The sequence below is a fragment of the Arctopsyche grandis genome, chromosome 8 (assembly GCF_051622035.1).
Source record: "Arctopsyche grandis isolate Sample6627 chromosome 8, ASM5162203v2, whole genome shotgun sequence".
Lineage (NCBI taxonomy): Eukaryota > Metazoa > Arthropoda > Insecta > Trichoptera > Hydropsychidae > Arctopsyche > Arctopsyche grandis.
This window is the reverse complement of record NC_135362.1, coordinates 15807654-15829729: the sequence shown is the minus strand read 5'-3', so window position 1 is coordinate 15829729 and position 22076 is coordinate 15807654. Positions and strand designations below refer to the sequence as shown.

The 22076-nt window shown below is 32.7% G+C and overlaps 1 protein-coding gene across 1 annotated transcript in view; it reads left to right on the top strand.

Moving 5' to 3' along the window:
- LOC143915492 (uncharacterized) overlaps positions 1-22076 on the top strand; it is a 77699-nt gene that overhangs the window by 43705 nt on the left and 11918 nt on the right. The window contains exon 2 of the mRNA XM_077436179.1: positions 18084-18219. Coding sequence (XP_077292305.1) covers positions 18084-18219 — 136 coding nt within the window. The remainder of the gene's footprint in view (positions 1-18083; positions 18220-22076) is intronic.

Sequence of the window (22076 nt, the reverse complement as noted above, 5' to 3'; positions counted from 1 at the left end):
CCTATCAAATGGCATATCTGTGCGCTAAGAAAAAAAGCTTGCAATAAATGTATTTTTCTAAATCAAAGATTCCAAAACTCATTTTTTAAGGGGGTGTGGGAATATATTTTCAGATTCAAAGGGATGCGGCACACTGAAAAGATTAAGAACCACTGCTCTAGTTCATATTTTGTATAATACAACTAAAGAATCACGTTTTCCATCATTGACATAAAAATATATGTACATACATGCATACAGTTATACTTATGTAGATTCTTTAAGAATTTGTTTGGTAATAAATCGGATTGAAAACTCAAACGATTTCATTACATATGTAGGATCATTTTTATTTTATACAGAGTGCACTTCAGATGCAAATGCAAATGCACTATGCAAATATTTTAGGAGATAATAAAATAGGGTCATTTAGAAGGTATCTAGAAACACTTACCTTTGTCCAAAGTCTTCAGGATAATCGGTATGTTTTCCTTTTCTTAAAATATCCCGAAATTTCGTAACTATACGTTGGTAACACAATAATTAACGGTGCTATCTTTATTTTTTTATTATCTTGTTGAAGACGAATCTAGAAATATCGGAAACTTTGATAAAACCACGTTAAATTGACGAAAAGTGTTTCTCTCGTGGCGATTTGGGTTTTCAAGGAATTTTACAAAAAAAAAACAGCACCCTTACATGTTCAAATACTTTTAAAGACATCTGGTTTTTGCCCTTTCGAATGGTATACCACTTATTTAGGTAATACGTCAATTTTTAGAACTGTGATACAATGGTCGTTGACACAAACGCACCCGCAAATCAAATTCAAACCAAAAAAAAATTCAAAACGGTCATTATATTTCAATTCGTAACGTATTTCTTCTCATCAATTTCATATATTATATCTTTAATTTCAATTTCAATTATTTATATCTGATCTGGGAATAGTCTTCGAAAATAGTTGGAGTTTCAACATTCACATTGAGAATATCTGTGATAGGGCAACAAAAATCCTTGGATTCGTAATCCGTAATTCGTCCGAACTAGGGCTCACTGCCATTCGTCTCTTATATTGTACATTAGTTCGCAGTGTGCTCGAGTTTGGCTCCATTATATGGTCTCCCTATCAACTTCGTTACTCTCTAATGTTGGAACGAGTCCAAAGGAAATTCCTTAGATTTTTATATCTGAAGACATTTGGATTTTATCCATATCTGTTCCCTAGTGCCTTTGTCTTGGGATCTTTGGGTTTCAACTCCCTGGCAAAGAGAAGAGATTTATTTCTTGGGAAACATTTCGTAAAATTACTTAGAGGAGAGATTCAAAATCCCGCTATCCTGGAGAAACTAAAATTCTGGACCCCGGAAAATCATAGAGTTTTAAGAAAACATGATATATTTTTGCCAATTAGGGCTAAATCAAACGTGCTCATGAACTCCCCCCTCTCGAGAGCTGTTCGACTCCTTAACTTACTGGCACATTACTTGGACCTATTCGATGCCAGTTATGTTCAGTTGGTGGAACACATCCTAAATAGCACGATATAAAATTTTCAATCTTATTTCTTTGTTTTTATTTTGTGTACATATTTTTTACTCGATTTTTATTATTTTTTTATGATGTTTTTTTTTATGATTTTTATTATTATTATTTTTTTTTTTTTTATGATTTTTATAATTTTTTATGATCGTTTTTTTTATAATTTTTATGATTTTTATTATTTGTATTATAATCACATTGACGCTTTGGGACAACCTGTCAAGTCTCTGTGGTATTGATTTTTTTAAAATAAATAAATAAATAAATATAGATCAATACATGTTGGGCTAACAGAAAACGATAATTTAAATCCCCTGAAATTGAAAGAAAAACTCGGTTTTTCGTGGAACGTATCTAAGTATAACGCATATTGAGGGACGATGTACATATTTATGCAGGTAGGCAGAAATTAATGAATTTCTGCATATTTTATGAACCTCTAAATAATAATTTATTCCGGAAACAACCTTTTATAGTACTGTTAATATATGTAGTTCTACCTAATGAAGCTAAGTCGTAATATGAGCATCGTTTTAACATCTGTAATTTACATTTGTATACTATTATAATTATACAATACCTACGTGTAAAAGCAAACATAAACTTAAGTTTTAATGGCATTTACAATAGGTAAATAATCTTAAGATTTTATCAGCCTTTGTTTACAATGTACAACAATAATTTACAATAATCAACAAAAAATCACTTACGTATGTTCATTTCTATGCTATAGTTGTAAATTAGAATGGTTCCTTTTGTATATAATATAATATTATGGATTTGACGGACTGTTGACGCTAAATTTTTAGTTGAATTTAGCGATTCCGAATCTTTTTAGAAGCTATTTTATTTTTTACTTTATTTTGTATTCAGATTTGAAACGCAGTGTTTCTAATAATATCTTTGTCTTTTTCGCATGTTTAGGTCATATTGAAAATTTTTTAAATCGAAGTGTTTTTTTTTAGCGAATCTGGATCTTATGACAGCGGAATTCTTTGAATTTTCAGACTCGTTTTCGCTAATTTGGACATGAGGCTACTGTGACAATACAGCGTGCAGGAAATGACCTTGACTCAAATTAAAAAAATCTGGCATTCGTCTCGTATCAATTAGGAAGGCGAAGACGAGGGGCGTGTAATTGAGAATGACCGGTTAATGAACGGTCATCGGACCGTCCTTCCCGAAGGTTTTCGCATTGCGAATAAATTTATTACCCGGAACGATTACGCAGTAATTGGCGGGAGTTTAATACCGAGGGTTTGATCGGGAACAATTAAGAATCTATCCACTTCCGAGAACCGTGCAAGATTGTTCTGCATTTCTAAGCATTCGCGTTCTATCGGCGAGAATCCGCATTTCTCACATTTTCCGACGCACGTTATCTGATTGAATCAGATCAAGGTTCTTCAAACGTTTTCCGTGGGGGAGATATATACATATAATACGTGCTAAGAAAAAAATTATACTCCGACATAATAAATTTCGTTGTATAATAATAATATATTATGTTTGCTTATATTGAGTAAATGTATGTACATTGAGTTTGCGTGAGGGTTTCCGTTTTGTGTTTTTAAATTAAATTTCTTTTTCGGGGTCTGACTCAGACGTGTTCATTGTAGCGTATAAAAATGGAAATTTTCGAGGAAGATCAAAAAGCCTCATCCAATTATAAGGTTCCGTCATTCGTGACGTTCAGCGAAAATTGTATCAAAGGCGTATTATGTGAACATGATCGAATGAAAATTCCCTTCATCTGACAAATAGTGTTTGTATTAGAAACGGAAACCATACATGCGTATTTTGGTGAATTTTCTAGATTCAATTTATAGCATATTATTGTTTGTTTTTATTTTTCTGTTGGATCACTGAAATATTGCACACTTATTTTTTATCATCGATGAACGACCGTGAACTTCGTTCTGTTTTTGCTCAGGTGGAACAAAACGTGTCTATTTGCATATTACGTTTGGTGCCATGGTGTCTTGTTTATTACCGTTACGTAAGAGAAGACTTTTACTTAATTTCGGCGAATTAATTTATATTGTTTATAAAAGTTCACAATCAATTATCGTTTGACCTTCAATATACCATAACCTCTGTTTATCCACTTGTATAAACTTTGCGGTTTCAATGATTTCATTCTACGATACTTACAATGAAAAAATAATCAATAAAAATTCTCAAATGTATGTATGTACCTACTCACCTTTGATATTTACTTTATCTATGTATGTACGTAGTAACAATATATGAAGTTTTATGATCATTTTACGAACTCGAGATTTTGACTGATTCGAACTCCGAATATATCACTGATCACGTTTTAAATGGTTTAGAAAAAATGTGTGTATTTTGGAGATTTTTTGAACACCGTTAGTCCTATCAAACTGAAACTTAGTATCAGTCACTGAAATGCCTATCGATACTGCGTATATATTTTTTTCTCTTCACTATGTACATAAGAGCACAAATATGTATGTGCTCTTCACGAAAAGTTCTAGTATAATTCTTGTATCAATTTCATTAAATAAAAAAAAAGAATATTTTTTTCTGTGTTCGTTTCATCGTTTTGTCTTGCCTTTAGTGAACTTAACGTTTCATCTGGTGTTGGTCACTATTGCTACGGGTGTTCACCGATCGACAATTATCATATAAATAGAAATGACATCATTTAATTCGCGTTTGACCTTTTGGATGCGTGATTGTCAACAAACGTCGAACGTGTTCGAGACGTGGAAAGTATTCAATTGTTTTTCACACATGGACTTGTTCGTTTGACGAAAATTATTTATGCAAAACGAATTCCCTTTTTCGTTGTTTTTCATTTTCACCTTTTAAAATTCATCGATTCACGTTTTCTATTGAAAAATCGAATATCCGATGGGCATTTTTTGGGGTGTGTGTGTTCATTATTTGTTTTTCTGACCTCGCCTTATTCACTGCTAACGTTTGCATATATTGGCCAAGGTTTAATTCGATAGCAATCTTAAAGTTAAATTTAACTGGTAAATTTAGATGAGAAACTCAGTCAACCCGAATAAAGTTTCCGGGCATATGTACCTTGAAGATAAACGGCTTTTGAATATGCGAAATCAATTCACGCTGAGTTTGAGCAAATTCTAAAGAAATTTCATTATGAATAGGCTGTACATATTTCCACCACCATTTTCAGCGTGTTATGTTTTCGTTTTTGTCGTTGTTTACATTTTTCTTCCGCTTTGAGATCGCATTTGTTTTGGTTTAAATCTCAGTTCTTCCTCTTCCTTCCCGTCTCAAACAATTTGTTTTACGTTTTATGTGTTCCACATCCCGGTGGCCTAATACCTACCCGAATACTCGGAAACATGCCAGGCACGAACGGGAATACAACAAGAAAAAGAGACTCTGGCACGAATGCACACCCATGAATTTTCATTCGATTCGAACGATCGTCTACCCTGGCTTTTATGTGTTTACATTTGGTAAATTTAAAACAATTTTGTATGGCCAAAAGCCACTAATTTTCGATTAATGGCAAAACTGCTAAAAAATTGGCAAGTTTACGAATTATTTTCAGATTTTTATTAAATAGGCTTTCCAAGTTCTACCTACACTCAATATTTAATATTTAACTACAACGAACTGGTTCGGTGACTATTCTGCACAAAGCAATCTCGCACATGTCACTAAAATCTCGATCACGGAACATCTAGCACTCGAAAATCCGTCGAGAGACACTCACGCGAAACATCATACTAACGAGAACTGGAGTGCCAGATATTCTGTATTCGCGATTATCGTGTGCGCTATCACAATGTGCGAAATAATCCGTTAACCAAACAAACTTTAATACACATGTATGTACGTATCTTCAATATTAATTAACCATTCCGACAATCCTATTTCATTTATGGCATTTCAATAATTGTGAATAATAATGTGAAAGCGGAATTTACATAAATACTGTCATATCTCAACATTATATTTATGTACTATATATTTTACGAAATTAATTTCATATTTGAACAAGGTTTTTTATGAGTGAGACAACATGTCAAATAAAGTAAAATGTGGTGAAATGCAAATACATGTAAAACACTTAAATCTCTAGCAAAATCTTCAGTTATTACTGAGAGAGAGGCTGACTCCGTGTCCCATAAATAAATTATAATTTAATAACGCTATTTCATTTGAAATTTAATTTGTACCGTATATATGTACAAAAGAACTTGCTCCAAAGATCAACGGGAAAGGTTCACCTTTGACATTCTTATTTCTGACCGCTCGAATTGACCTCTATGTGATTACAAGGGCTTCCGATTTGATAGTATAGTTTCCTAGATATACATGTATGTTTGTATGTTGGGAAAATTCATGTTTGTCTGTCTTGGTTGCGGATTTCCCATGATCGGAATGATTAATTTACAACCAACGGAAACCGGTATGGGGTTTGCACAGTTGGCTCACATGGTGCATCGATTAAATGGGTCACAGGAACGCACTTGGCGAGAGAGCTTTTCCTATAATATAAAACCGACCGAAGTGTTCATAGCATAAAAATGGTCTTTTTCAGCATTTCACCCTTTTAACCCCATTTTCTCATACTATGGAAATATTCTTTGTGTGCGTTCGTTCAATGAAATTTGCATTTTTGCTGATCACGACTGTTTTTTCTTTCTAGTATGTACATACTTAGAATGTTTGTGTGTGGATTGCGTGATTCGATTTATTTTTTAATTTCAGTTTTGATAATACATACGTACTATTGTTTGTTGTTTTCATTATGATGATGCATCGTTTGGGAATAGTCAGCGTTTGTCCAATCTTCCAAGATCGTTCATTTATTGTCTGCATTAATTAATAGACTTGGCGCAGTCGCCGTACCTTTAGTTTGTCATAAATTTTTAATGTCAGGAAACGAAACAATAAACGTGAAATGACCAAGTCATTCGATCAATTGTTTTAGTGGCGTAATTTACACATGGAAATTTTCCATACATGAAGTCTTATCATAAAACATAGTAAGTATTAGATTTAATACATCATTTTTTGATTTTTCGAGATCATAATAAATTAATTTTCATCTGCCTACGGATAACTACGTTTATTGTGACAAATATGCAAACATGTATTGGAAAAATCAAGACAAGGAGATTGAGTTGAAATATTAGTTTTCGTGCTAAGATTCAAATATCAGTCTTCGCAACCAGTGAATTGAAGCGGACTATTTTTGCAACTGCTCCGCTCCAGCTCCATGCTCCGAAAGTTTCAACATAAATCATGTGCATACAAACAGAAAATAAATAAAAAAGCCGACTTTTTTTATTGTTTTCAAATTTATATGTAAAGATCTCATTTAAATCTACTTCCGTAAATCGATCATCAATCATATGTCCCTCGCATTTTTTATTCATTGACTAATGATATTAATGGCCGTGTTTCAATTATATTTACTAAAATATTTATAAAATGATAAAATAAAATATAAATACACAGATAATATAAATTTAACAAAACTAGAGTCAAACTAAAGAGTGAGAATCAGCATACCAAAACAATAAAAATAATCTTTCCCTTATTAACATTCGAAATCCAGAATCCAGTCGCTGTCACATTAAAAGTCACCAAAGAGAGTTTATCTCTATGCGCAGCAGTGTTGCTATGTGTCAAAAGAATTCCATTGTTGAATTAACATATTTAATATTTGTTAATGGCGACACTATGAAACATTTATACAGTGCGTCAAAAAACGGCATAGGCAGGGTGAAAATAAAAATATATTCGGAGCAGTGAAAACACTACAAAATTTTACGTGCTCCGCTCCGCTCCTGCTCCGGGCAAAATGTCATCGCTCCAGTGTTCCGTGGTCCGTGCTCCTGCTCCGCTACAATTCTCTGTTCACAACCACTATCTTAAGTCATGATTGATATGGTTAAAAATAAATAATACTGAGAGAAAAATATATCAGTAGTTTCAAATACACCGCAAATTAACGCATTGTATCACAAATTGCTGTTATACGATATTCAAGTGAATTGAATTTCTTAAGAATGTTATTCGTTGAAAACAATAAAATATCCATATCGCATTCGTTGTAAAGTTTGCATTCATTTTTCGATACTTCAATGTCATTTACATAATCTACGTATTTACATATTTTGATTGATTGAATTTGGTAGCCATGGTGGTTCTAAAGTGATCTAAATATTATTAGTTTCAGTTAATATACCGATGTATTTTCATTGGTCATACTTGTAAGTAAATTAAAAAAGAAAATTATGTAAAATGTCTACAAAAATGTAGTCTATTTATAATAGATCCAATTATAATTAATAGTTTTGTCTAATAAATTGAACCCTTTTATATTCATTCTATTGCCAAAATCTCACGTAATTCGGTTGTCTGTATGAAATTACGTAATCATCGAATTAGGTACATAGAAATAAGGACACACGTGCGAATTGTGGGCAACATTTCGTAATCTATCATAGCCTTATTATGTTGTTTTGGCAACTACAGTTTGGTCGTAAATTCATATAACTTTGTGACAATTTTGTGAAGATAATTAAACTTATTTACACTTGGCTTACATGTTCATCATACATGTAAATTTTCATCATAATTTTCAACTCGGAAAATTTTATCATATTATAATATAAATTTGTATTATTATGTGTTTAAATATATCTACATATGTACATTGGTACATTAACTTGTAAACTTTGTAAATTTAAAATTACATATTTTCAGAAGAGTAAATTGCATATTTACCACTATACTATTGACCTTATTGACCACTATACTATTGACAGTTATGGTTTTGAAAGATTACACAGGTGGATTTGGTTCTAAAAGAAAACATTGAATTGTTGTTCTTTTTTACCAAAAGTTATTAACACGGCTTACAAGATGTGTAATAAATCCGATTACATACTATGTATGTACATACTACATAATAAATAAAAAAATAATTAATAAAATAAATAAATAATTCTATACACTGAGGGGTCATGGGTTGAATGCCTGCCTTGGCGTCGCTGGTCAGACCTTGAATATATGTATGTGACTCCAGGTCGACCGTTTCCTATCAGAGTTTGCTAATTTATCTGATTTCATTTGTTGAAACGGTTCCAAAGAAATTGGCAACCTATTCTCATTTGTCTCCATTATTTGAACGTAATTTCAAATTTATAATAATAATGTTATAAATTTATATAAAGTACATATGTATTTAAAAATTTGGCCATGAATGTCGCGTTGAGGCAAAATCCGTAATGGCACCATGGTAAATATAAATTTATTAAAAAATATACATACATATATATGTATGTACATACATATTTATAATACCAATAAAGTCAGGATTTTTTTTAGTATTTCAAATCGTCATTTAAAATAATAAAAAGAACAATTTAAATGCATCTCTACTGTCCAATTTCAAGCACTTACTGAAAGCATGAATGTATCAAGATTTTAAAACATTGATATGTTAATGAAATTATTATTGTGGTTGTCAGGACGATTGTTTAACAGATGGACAGAGTGACTATTCAAATGCTATTTAAAATCCTTTGAAAGATAGGAAATACATTCCCTAAGCAGATGAATTATGAAAAATGTGAATATGGAAATGAAAGAGTGGATGACGATTTTTTCGAAATCTTTTTTTCAATCAAAATACAATCGGTACGAGTATTGATGTAAAATATTTGTGCCCATTTTAACCCTTAACCTTCATCCCATCAGAGGGGTATGCAAACCGACACGTTTTACAACTTGTACCAAAAGGAGGTCAACTGGATGCACGAAAACTCCGCAAAACGAAGGGTGGATAAGGGTGGGTGATATAACGTGAACGGCCTTGAACCCCATCGATCCATGTTTTTGAGCATACGAAGGGATAAGCGGGTGGGATCGAAGGGAACCACGCAAGGTGTGGGATGGGAGCTGGGAGGGCACGTCCTTCAACGAGCAGCCCTAAATTCCGCACTTCCGGGGTTGAACGACCCATCGAAGGTCCTTTCTTCCCCGTGTACGCACACACGTTCTAATATACAATTGAAGAGACTCGCCCGCAAGCAATTGCTTTGTATTGTAACGAATACGGGTCATGGAACTTGTTCCTTCTGTATCTTTTGTGTTCGGAGATTCTACCTAACGATGTCAATTAACGTGGTTATTTGACCTTGTGTATGTATTATAGATGAGTTTCACATTACTTTAGAAGGGGCTGGCTATTTGGGGTTTCCTTTTCAATTCGTTTCGGTAGAGGAATAATAAGATTATACGTTTATATGATAGCTGTACATTCTACGTATGCCAGTGCCGAAAATATTTTACCTTTGTTTAAATTTGATAGTTCAAGGTACATGTCAAACCCTGCTTAAAGTTCTTTGTCGAAGAAGGCTGGCTTCCCATCTTCGGTTTTAAACTTTTTATTGCACTTTTTTATTTTTTCCTATGGCTTATCACATGAAATAAATAAAAATACAGGATTTTATGAGTGATATTTTTTATTTAAATTCAAATTGAAAAGGTTAACAACTATGTTGTATTCAGACAGAGTCCGATTTAGATGAAGAATACTTCAAGCTATTCCACAATATTTCTGGACCTATTTATAGGGGGGGACTCTTGAAAATACAATTTCCCCCTTTTTTTTGATATGTAAAATAACTATTACAGAAAATACGTGCGCCACAGGAAAAAAAAATTATTACTCTTTATTTTCATGTTATTTACATGTCAAAATCTATCAAAACATTCTTTGCTGCGCCGCAGCCAAAATTATTCAATAAAATATGATATTTTTGATCATAACTAATCTAAAATTATAAGATAAGATTTCAATGTTGAATATTTGGAGAGTGTAGTTACTAGATTCGGTATTGGATTTTGACATATGTATGTAGATATTTTTTATATTCAATGAAACACTTGTAGATAGATGCCTTGGAAATACCAATGTCTTTGCTCTGTACAAAAGTTTTGGTTCTAGATAGTATAAGACCAAGTAATTAAAACGTCACCTTGAGACTATGTATTCTGAATACGTTGGTAAGCTTATCAAATTTACCAAAGAAAATTACATCTGTTTAATAAACGAAAGCAAACCTTCAAGAAAATTGTTTCATTTCCTTCAAATGCATTGCTAGTACAAATTTTCTTACAGAATCGCTATTTGTAAAAAACCACAAACAATAGGAGAGACTATTTTTGTCAGTAGCTATTGATATCGTTGAAATAATTATCGGCAAATCATATGCAAAATACCGCTTGATGATAATACAGTTGGTAGAAGAGTTTTATTGTTCTGTCAATAATATTTTTATTTTTTGTATTTATATGTATGTATATTTTTATAATTAAAAAATGTGTTTGTATTAGTTTATGAAATAAATAAATACATAGGTGGGGGGGGGGGAAGGGAGGTACCAAGATTATGTTTTTTTCAAAAGGGAGTCCTAGTAGCAATAAGTTTGGAAACCTCTCGTTTTTTTTACAGGTAATTTACAATTTTCAATTTATAACCGCCATATTTTGCATACTATCTCGTGGTTACTTTGACCCTCCGTTTTTCATTCAGCCAAACAACATCTAGTAATATAAATATGCATATTGATGCGCTCATCCAGAACAAACTTCAATGCATAGAATCGCATTCGTCACTCATTTAATGTATTCACCGCTCAATTCTATCGACGATTTGACCCATTTTCCACGAACGTCCTTTGCTTTCTTCGCGACGTGTTTTCATTGCGGAAACAAAGGATGTCCGTGGATAGAGAGAGAGATAGACAGATACATATGCATATGTACATACTCGTATAATATCACGCTCGTCGCTACAGCTAGTCTCGTGCAACTGGCGCCAGTTTTTCTTACGCGAGAGCTTTTGCATAATTTTTCACGCGTCTATTCTTCGGCGTCGCTCATTCTGCGAAACTTTGCGGATGAATCGCTCGTTCTAAAAGAATATTTTATCGTTTCGAATCTTGGGGAGGGAAAAATGCGCATTTGAAAAGCGTCGCGTATAAAACGCGCTGGAAAATATATGAGCGTTTAAATCGGGAGACCGGTGGGCGACAACGAGCGACCACTGACACATAGGTGGATATTATTGGGATATATAAAATATCCGGACTATCGCACGATATGTGCATTCATTATTCGAATGTGAATATTATATTGTGTACATATGTGTATTTTTATCTGCAACTGCGCAGTTGAAAATTTCTCGTTGCACTTTCAGTGCATTCGATTCGGCGCCGTGTGGCATCGATTGTTTATCGCTGTCGTTACGTTAATTAATTGTGTGGGTTTTATATTTTGATTTAGTTGTTTGTTTGTTATATAGTATATTATTATCTATTACTTTTAAAATATATGTACTAATAATCATTTTACATTCTTTTGATATACATATGCCTGCGTAATAAGGAAAACTGTTTTTATGGTTTTCTGTAATTTTAGATTGAATTATTGACATTTTTAACTCAACGTCGTAACTTTATTATTATATAATGTGATGTTTTTAAGTTTTTAATTTAATTCCACAATCTCGTGAGAAGAAAACATACGTACATGTACATACATATATTATAGCACATTAGGCTTAAAATATGAAACTTCATCATCTACATGTAAGCACTATTTCCGTCGTTTTATTTATTAAAATTTGTATTATTTTCGATTATTTATTAACATATGAAAAATTGTGAAAAAAGAAAAATACACGAACAATTGTGTTTGTTTCGTGGATTTAACTTTGAAACAATCAATGAGAGTTTCCGAATGTTTAACGTAATCTAATTCTATTGTTATTTGTCATATGAAATACATATGTCCATAGATAAACGCTTTATATATGTAGGATGACCATACGTCCCGTTTTTTACGTACTTGCGTTCATTCCGTCGTTTTTGTAAAATTGTTTAATTTGTCCTGTTTTCTAAATAATTTATTTCCTAAAAAAAATATTACATACATATGTACATATGTATGTACATATATGCATTTACATACAATATATTCATTTATTTTTAAATTAATTTAAAATACAATACTATTTTATATTTGATATTTTCTCGTGTTCTATTTTCTTCTTTTAAAGAATCGTTTTGGTAAAAATTATATTATTTATGAACAGAAGAAGAAATCAAAATTTTCAATTGCAAATAATTTTTTCAATTATACGAAACCAAGAATATCTTTTTTAAATTTTTTACTTATTTTCTTAGTTAATTTTACGTTTGTGAAAAAAAATCTGCGTTGAATGACCATCAAATATTATATAATTTTTTTTTCTCAATTCTATTGTACATATTTTCAAAAAAAATTTAATTCCTTAACAATATTAATGGTTATTTGAGGGAAAAATTATATTTTTTTTGGACGTGCAACATATTTTTTTAAATAGGGGGGGGTAAACCATTTTTTGTGGAGTGTCCCATTTGAGTCTTGAAAAATATGGTCGGCCTAGTTTTATATGTATATTTACTTATTTATATGTATTTTCTGTAATACATATGAAGTTTTGTTATCATGAGAAAATTCGATGTTGAGTATTTTTTTTTACATACGTACGTACGTACTTCTTTCAAAATTTGTTGCATTCTGAGATTGCATTCAAGTTTTGTGGGTCGATTCTACACATTTGTCTAAAATTAGCTTCAGACACAGAGTCCATGTGGACTATGGTCCACTGATGACAGAAACGCCAGCCGTGCTAACTTCCACTTATAAATAAAGGCACGCGACAAGGCCATTGTCAATAACACGACCGGCTAATAATTATATCGAGGAGACGCGAACCGTCACATATCACACACAAACAATGTGTATCAGACGCTCACGTTTGACAAACAAACAAAAAAAATCTCATTCTCAAATATTCGGAGTGAAATGTGGGAGCTCGGTGGGGAGGTTAGTCGAGAGGAATCTTTCAGAAGGAAATCTCAGACGCATTTCGAACGATGTCTACGGAATTTCACAGAAGATCTTTGACGTTGTATAAATTTGCACGTATATACATACATACATATATAGGAAATATAGGATACGAAATATTTACCAAAATTTGTAACATTCTATGCACTTGTATGTATGTACAATAAAATAGCGTTTGAAGATTGTTCTATGAACGGTCATGTTTTCTATTTTGCATTTTGCGTACGTGATTATTTCTCGTCTCCGATAAGAATATCTCAGTTGGCTTATCTTTATACAAATGTGTAAACAAAACATTGAAGGTAAATTTATTTATTTACAAAACAATATTACTTCGCATTACATTCAGGCTTAGCTAAATTGCATATATATGTATGTACATATAAAATATGTGTAGGTTTATTCAATATTATCTAACTCGATTAAAATTCCGCGATTTTTATTGTGGTGATATGATGAGAATTGAGGGTTCTTTTTTTTCTCAAATATTAAAATACTAAAATTATAATTCCATTTCACATCTACATACGAAAATTGCGAAATTTCCGCTTTATTCCATGGTATTGTAACGTGGGAACATGAGAGAGGACGTCAGGACCAAAAAGGTTTCGCGCATAGATAATAGATACCCCGGATGAGGCTAACGGGAGTCAGTAAGTACCCGAACAAAGGATACGGTGGAGTTCTCACAGACCTGGGTGAGTTCAACACTAGATACGCCAGCGTAGACCTAGACAATAGACACACCAACAGATCGTAGAGGCGATGCTGTGCAACTTTTCAGAGGTACACACGGTAAAACAGACATTCTGGAGTGAGCGGCGGTTGTATGTGGACCTCCTGAACCCGAAAGACGTGGAAAGCCCGCTCTATAGTGATACGAAAAAATCCATCTGGTGCGATCTCTGGTGAGCCCCATGGCGTTATATGGAGACGAGACATGGACGCTTAAGGGCGAAAACCCACTGAATCGTACACCATGTACATACGTCCTCATGGCTTCCAGCTGGAAAGGGCGTTCCTTCAGTTCGTTGTTAATTCGTACGATTTTATTATTTCGACAAGTTTTTCCTACATTTCTTCAAATATATAAATCACCGTTATCGATCACTGTCACACCACACAAGGATCAAATTTCACCGAAAACACTCCAGGGATGATTTTTGGTGACTACCCCTGGAGTTGGTGACTACATGTCGTAGGAAAGATTATGTGTGCTCGCGATTTTTTTACATGTGCAAAATTATTTAAAAAAAAAAACCTTTTTTGTGCCTCTCTGTGTCTTTGCACCCTAAAAAAGACAGAAATGGTCATATGTTAGATCTAGCCTTCGAAATGTGGTATTGGAGATGAATGCTGCACATTCCATGGCCCGGGAGCACAAACATCTCCATCCTTAAAGAGTTGGTAGTTTCAGAGAGACTCCACAATATGTAGGAAAGGGATTATTTCCTTCTTTGGTCATATTGCCAGGAAGTGGAGAGTTTAGAGAATCTTGGTAATCGCCGGAACATTGGGGAGAAGGCGAGCTAGAGGACTGTCCCCCATGAGATGGCTAGACCAAATTAAAGAACTGACAAGATTTTACCTAAACGCTGCTTTTAACTTGGAACAGGATCAGGAGGAGTGGAAGAGCATGGTCCACGGGATTCCAGATGATATCAATGACCACGACGCTCAGCATTGAGCAAACGAAGATTTCTATGTTCGTAATTTTCGGTGACTGGTTTTTTGGATTTGAGATAATCGACTAAAAGTCTGGCTAATTTTGATTCAATTAGTATACAGATTTGGATTATTTGGTGGTATGAGTGTAAGGATTTGATAATTTACATGGAACGGCCTCTATGTATTAGTATGACCTCTTCAAAGGTCAACCAATTAATTTGTAAACGTCCGAAGTTGGGGTTATTGAGATTTGTTTGGGATTAGAATGGTCCAATAGGATGTGTTGCGAGGCAAAGAATACTTTCAGTATTGAAAAAGGAATTTAGAACACGTGTTATATACATACATAGCAGGAATGCTCGTATGAAGCGCAATCTTATGTAGAAACGTGCGTTTAGAAATCGTACTATGTATGTATTTCAAAAAAAAAAGAAGTCGAATTGCTCTTATCTCGCGTGGAATTTTGCACTTCGCAGAATACTAATTTGAGATTTGCTTTGTCTGCTGGTCATCCACCTTAATGCTTGGGTGTCCACATTTCGATTATGTCTGTAAATCTCGTCATTCGTTGCACCCACACATTACTTGTATGCTAGCCACTGATGAGTATATAAATATATACATATGTACATTCATATACAACGTTCCATTACCAATGATATAGCTTACATTACCTGTTCCACCCATTTCAAACATTATTAGTAGAGGTATCTGTGATTGATCGTCGAGGTCATTTTAATAATTTGAAGTGCATTAAACGTGCAAATTTCGAATTTGATTAATAGTGTGCGCATTCTTTATTTACGTGTCAATTAAAGTGTGGATGGATAGATCAAAGCGAAACCAGTATAGGAGTACATATCTAGCTGTGGTTTTTATCTCTTGTTTGAAAATGTGCGAATGATGTCATTCTCATGACCACACCAAGGTCAAACCGATTGCACTTTGTGACATTGTAAAAAATGCAATTTTTGTTTCGTACCGATTTTTATGATTGGTTCCGCTTTGTGATTTTTTTCAGCGTTTGCGGTTCAAGATCGCTCTTGGGTTATGATTTTTTGCTCAAAAATATGTATGTACATACGTAAGTTTTTCAAATTTCAATTCTATGCTGGCTATACGAGCGCTTTTCAAATGCTAATTTTTAAGTGTTTGGACGTGGGATTGTGTGCTTTATCTCGTTCATCTTATTCGGACAACGCAAAGAGCTTTTCCATTGATGACCCATTTAAGGCATTATGAATAGAAAAGCTCTAAGAGTGTTTTCAATGAACGATCACAGTTTAAAGATTTTTCCAATGGTTATATAAATGGAATTCGTGAAATAAATATACATACTTGTTAAAGACGAGATAACATTATGTTGTATTATTGTGATGAATGATACAAGCAGTCTCAAATACTATATTTGATATGTTATTTAAATATGTATTTAACCAGTTAGCTGCCCACTAGCGCAATATATGTACATACATATATGTATATTTACCTGTACGACAACAATTTTTAATTTAGTTGAATATAAAATCCCGAAAAACTCAAATCATACGTTTTATATTATTTTTGTTACCAAATTCATCCAAAGGTGCGGCTTAAAAACTATTTTAAAACGTTAAATATTGTACGTTTCTGAAGAGCAATCGACGCGACTCACTCGTGAGACGCTGGCGTACAAGCGAGTCAATGCTCTGACTCACGGGTGAGTCGCTGGCGTACAAAGTTAAACAACATGCAGCTCTCTAGTTGACTATTCAACGCGTATTGTCAAACATATTGGTGTTCTAATTCAACAGGCATAAATGTTGAATTAAAAGACCAAGATCACGGAGTTTTTTTTGAATGGTTGATACCATGAGATATGAAATCATTGATATGACCTGAATTGATATTTTCATTGTTCTGTCCTTTTTCAGAAGATATTTAAAGGACTGCAGTTTTACGTCTTCGTCGCATTTTTTTCTACGGAAATAAGAAAAATTGCCAACATAATAAAAGTTTTCCTGGAAAACTGTTAACCTCTTTTGTACGTTTGGTCAACGTACTCAAATTTTTAACTTGGCACGACTTTGGCATTCGAAATTCACAGAATACGAAATTTTATTAAAACATACATGCAATAATAAGCTGAATCAATACAATAACATTAAAATCGTAGAGTTATATCGGAAAATTTCCAGATAACAGCTGCTGTGGTCACTTGTGCATTTCCCGACCTAACCATTATCTATCAGTTAACACGTGGACAAAGCAAACACGTTTGCCGGCGATTAGAACACGTGCTGATCGAGCAATAAACGTATTTTTGTTACATAATAAACAGTATTGTTGTTGCAAAATCGAAACTATTTTTATACAGTTTTATTATAGTATAATACTTTTGTTCCTTAAAATTTTATTTAGAAATTGTTACGTACATATTTTTGTACAATGTGTTTCACGGATATTAATGATAATCGTAATCAAACAACTGAACTCCTTTCACACGACTCTTTGTGTTCCAAGGTGGTTCCATGTCTGATAAGAAAAATAAAAAATCACGACATGGAAGCAATAATATTGTACATATACCATGTTTAGTAAATAGTAGAGTGATTTATTGATATTTTGTTTTGTCGCCATCATGAACCGTGAATCAATTGAGCGTCCGCGTTGACCCATTTGGCCCTTATCGCTTTCGCAATGATAACGACCCTCGTCACCGGATGGGTCGTTCTTCAAAATGACGAATTAAGCTTGTACGATGATGACAGGCCGGACATTTTTCCTCGATTAAATTTTCCGACATTTCCTCGCTGAGATTATGTTAAACGTGTAATTTCATTTGAATATTTTATAAAGAAAAAAAAACGACAGTACTTCCTCAAAGTGATGATGATTCGGTTTGTCAAGGTGCTTTCTCACGTCATACTGTTTTTGATGTAAAATAGTAAAATAATTGACGTATTTGTTTTTTTATTATTTTACAGTTGTATTTTGTGACTACAATGGATCGGGAAGGTCACTTCAGTTCATCGAAGATTACATTCTCAAAGAAGTTTTACCTACACATGGTGGAACATGCTCTTCCATGTCAAATACGTCTCACCAGACCAATCTATTCAAGTATGTATTTTTTTTGTATTATAATTAATCATTATATAATATGTATTTTTTTTACTAATTTTCGTCTCTTGATCACAACTATAGGTTGTGATCGAGAAATCTCGTCTCGGGAAATTATGATTTTCGAAAATATTTTTTTATGAAAATTCGAGATTCTCGTTTCTCGAGAAATCGTTTATTAGAATCTCGAAAATATCGACAATATTTTAAATTTATCACTACATGTTTTTATTCAATAAACTGATTCATTTATATACATACTTGTTAACTCGTAAATAATTTTGTGTGAAATGTTTAGTGTGAATATATGAATGAAGCATGAAGTTTTTCCTAACAGACAAAGATGTTTGATTTATTATTTATGTATTTATTTCACACATAGTAATCAATTTTTGGTCAGTATTTTAATATGCATAGATGGTCAGTATTTTTATTATTTGTCCGGTATGTCCAGTATTTTTATTTTTTGATCATTATGTATATTATCTTTTGGTTGCAAAAACACGGGCAAAGCCGGGTAGTAACACTAGAATTTTTTATAAAATCCTTTATAACATATTGTTATTTTTACTATTTTAAATAACTATTGTATATTTTTCTTTTTTTTCTTTTCATGCCTTCTTTTACAATGTTTTTTTTAAATATAAATTAACTTTTTTTTTCTATTCAATGTTCTATTATATCTTTCTTTCGTCATTTCTTTAATAAATTTATCAAATAAAATATAATATAGGCTTTTGTCGTCTTTTGATTTTGTATGTTGTCGAGTTTATATGTTAAAAAAATCGATTCACTATATAAAAAAAATATATATATAATCGAGAATTCTCGAGAAACAAAAAAGAAAATCTCGTATTCTCGAGATTCAAATATTCCGAGAAAATGAGATTCTCAAATCTCGAAACGAAAAAAAATTGAGAAATCACAACCTCTAATCACGACCAACAAGGGCAAGATTTTTGAAAAGGTTCTTGACCTCTGTTTTATGAGCTCTTTGTGTTTTGACTCCGTTCGATCGATCTTCGTTTGACCGACTCTGATTTTCTGAAATTTTAGTCTGCTTGGACAGGAGTTTTTTACATATGTACATAGACATATGTACGTACATATATAAAGATGATTTTTGTATCCATATTTTATTTATTTATATTACATTTTATTTAAAAAAAATCTTGAGCCATAGTGGTTTTACACCACTACACGTATTATATATACATATAGACATAATTAAGAGAAAAAAATATATAAATAAGAGATGTAAAAATTACCTCTAACACGAAAACCATGTGAAATGCAAAGGAGGTATGTAAAAATACAAAAAGAGAACAAATACTTAAAATTTAAAAACCCCAAGGAAAGTGGACATGTTCTGGTGCAATTATAAAGATATTGAACTAAAAATTCTTAATTATGATGAAAAGCTTTTTTCAGCCACGTTATAAGGCTCTTTAATTTAAGCAAATAGTCGTGATTGACTTAGCCATTAAACCAACAGAATAAACTAAATAATAAAAACAGATATTACTTTCTTATTATTGAATGAATAAAATCTCTACTATTATGTTAAATAATTGCTACAATATGGAGTTATTAACAATATATTTGTTTAAGGAATTCTATCTATGTATGTATATACATATTTCAACTTTGCATTTAGGGTTATAGGAATTATAGTAGCACTATGTTTAAAACGTTGCTTCAAATAAGTCAAAGTGCAGCGAAAAAATATGGTTGCTCATTAATTTGTATTTAATGTTCAAAGTGTAAACAAAATTAAGAGTATATTCGGATTCGAAGTTGCCTAAGCGATTTTTTACTGTGCATACTAGCGTATAAATACCGGTTAGGATCCCACGTTTTTATGACTATTTTTTTGGGCTTGAGCAAGTTCGTCTACCTTTTTGTTTAGGAAATGTGCGAAACGCCAACGTATCAATTTGACCACGAGGAAATGATCATCGTGCCAAAAGTTGCGTGCTCGAATTGTACGGTAGTGCCAAAGCATACTATCCGCTTCGTGGAACAGAGCTTTTTCCGAACAGAAGCTTTCTTATCAAACGTATAAATAAATAGAACCATTTGCCTTATTTTTACTTTGATCCACGTTTAAGATTAATTTCCCGTAATGGCGGCGAACTGTCAACATCTGTGTTTCAACATGTACATACATACAATGTAGAAGGACGTTTCCCGTAAACGTGAATCGTGTTTTCGACATCTGTTTTTTTTTTCTTCTGGAAAACATCTGTAACAATATTGGAAGCTAATGTTTGACCTCTGTGAATATGATAGATTATGGACGTGAGGTTTTCCGTATTGGAACTAGCTTGAAAATTGATACAGGCTTGTATGAATGTACATATATAGAAGTGTGAATGCTAGCATTTGTTGATTTTGTTTATACGAAAACTTCAAAAATGATACCTTCACACAAAAATATCATCGTCAACATATAAAACGCTTGTCTTATTTAATTTCTTGCGGATTATATGTAATTGAATATTGTTTCTGTGTCTAAAAAGTAAACATCAAGTATAAGGTTAACATTTCTCACTACATTTGGTAGTAGATGCCTGTTTAGATCCTCTCGTTCCTGAGGATCCTTATCATAAATCTCTGTTAATTACTGCTGATCTAACTTTTTATCGATCACTTAAATCTAAACCTTATACTAGATTCCTTTTTGATCTTGGTAACTATAACGAGATTCAAAATGAATTAAACTCTGTTTCTTGGTCTTATTTACATACTGTTTCTCTTGATGATGCTGTAAATTCATTTTATAATCTTATATATAATTTAAGGGATAAATATATCCCACAGAAACATGTTCAAAGTAGAAAATTTCCCGCTTGGTATACTGCACCCCTAAAAAAAGTCCTGAAGGAAAAGTACAAATTTTTTAAGAAATTCAAAAATTATAACAACCTGGCTGACCATCACACCTTTGTACTATTACGCAATCGGGCAAAAACTTTAGAGAAAGAATGTTTCAAAAATTATATGACTTTAGTAGAAAACGACATTTCCTTGAATCCCAAAGCATTCTGGTCCTACATTAAATCAAGGAACAAAAACAACGTCCTACCTCATATTCTGTATCATGGTGACATTACTGCTGATACGGGGGTGGACATTTGTAATTTGTTTTCTTCCTTCTTTTACTCGACGTTCCTTAAACCGGTCTCTAATCAATCGACTTCCTCTTATCCCTTACCAACCAACGTCTGTTCTGTCACATCTTCCTCTGAAATTGGATCAATTGAAATTCGAAGTGAAAAAGTATTAAATATTTTGAAATCAACTGATATTCATAAAACAGCAGGCCCAGATTTAATTTCTCCAATTTTTATCTCAAAATGTGCTGAAAGCCTAACTTTACCACTAACCATTATCTATAAAAGATCTATTAGTGAGGGCCTTGTACCTTGTATCTGGAAATCAGCATTCATATCTCCTGTACATAAGAAAGGAAAAAAAAACGAAATTTCCAATTACAGGCCTATATCAAAGCTATGTATATTTGCTAAGATATTAGAAAAATTAGTGTACGACCAACTTTTTCCAGCTATCTCGCAATCTCTTAGTGTGCAACAACATGGTTTTCAGAAAGGACGCTCAGTTACAACAAATTTACTACTATTTAATGATTTCGTTACTAATGCCATGAACGATCGGTCTCAGGTTGATACTATATATACAGATTATAGTAAGGCATTTGACAAGATTGATCACGATATTCTCCTTGAAAAACTTTTACAGATCGGTATTCATGGTGATCTCTATAGATGGTTCACCTCATACATTACGCGTCGATCACAGGCTGTCTCATTAAATGGATTTATATCGAAATGGAT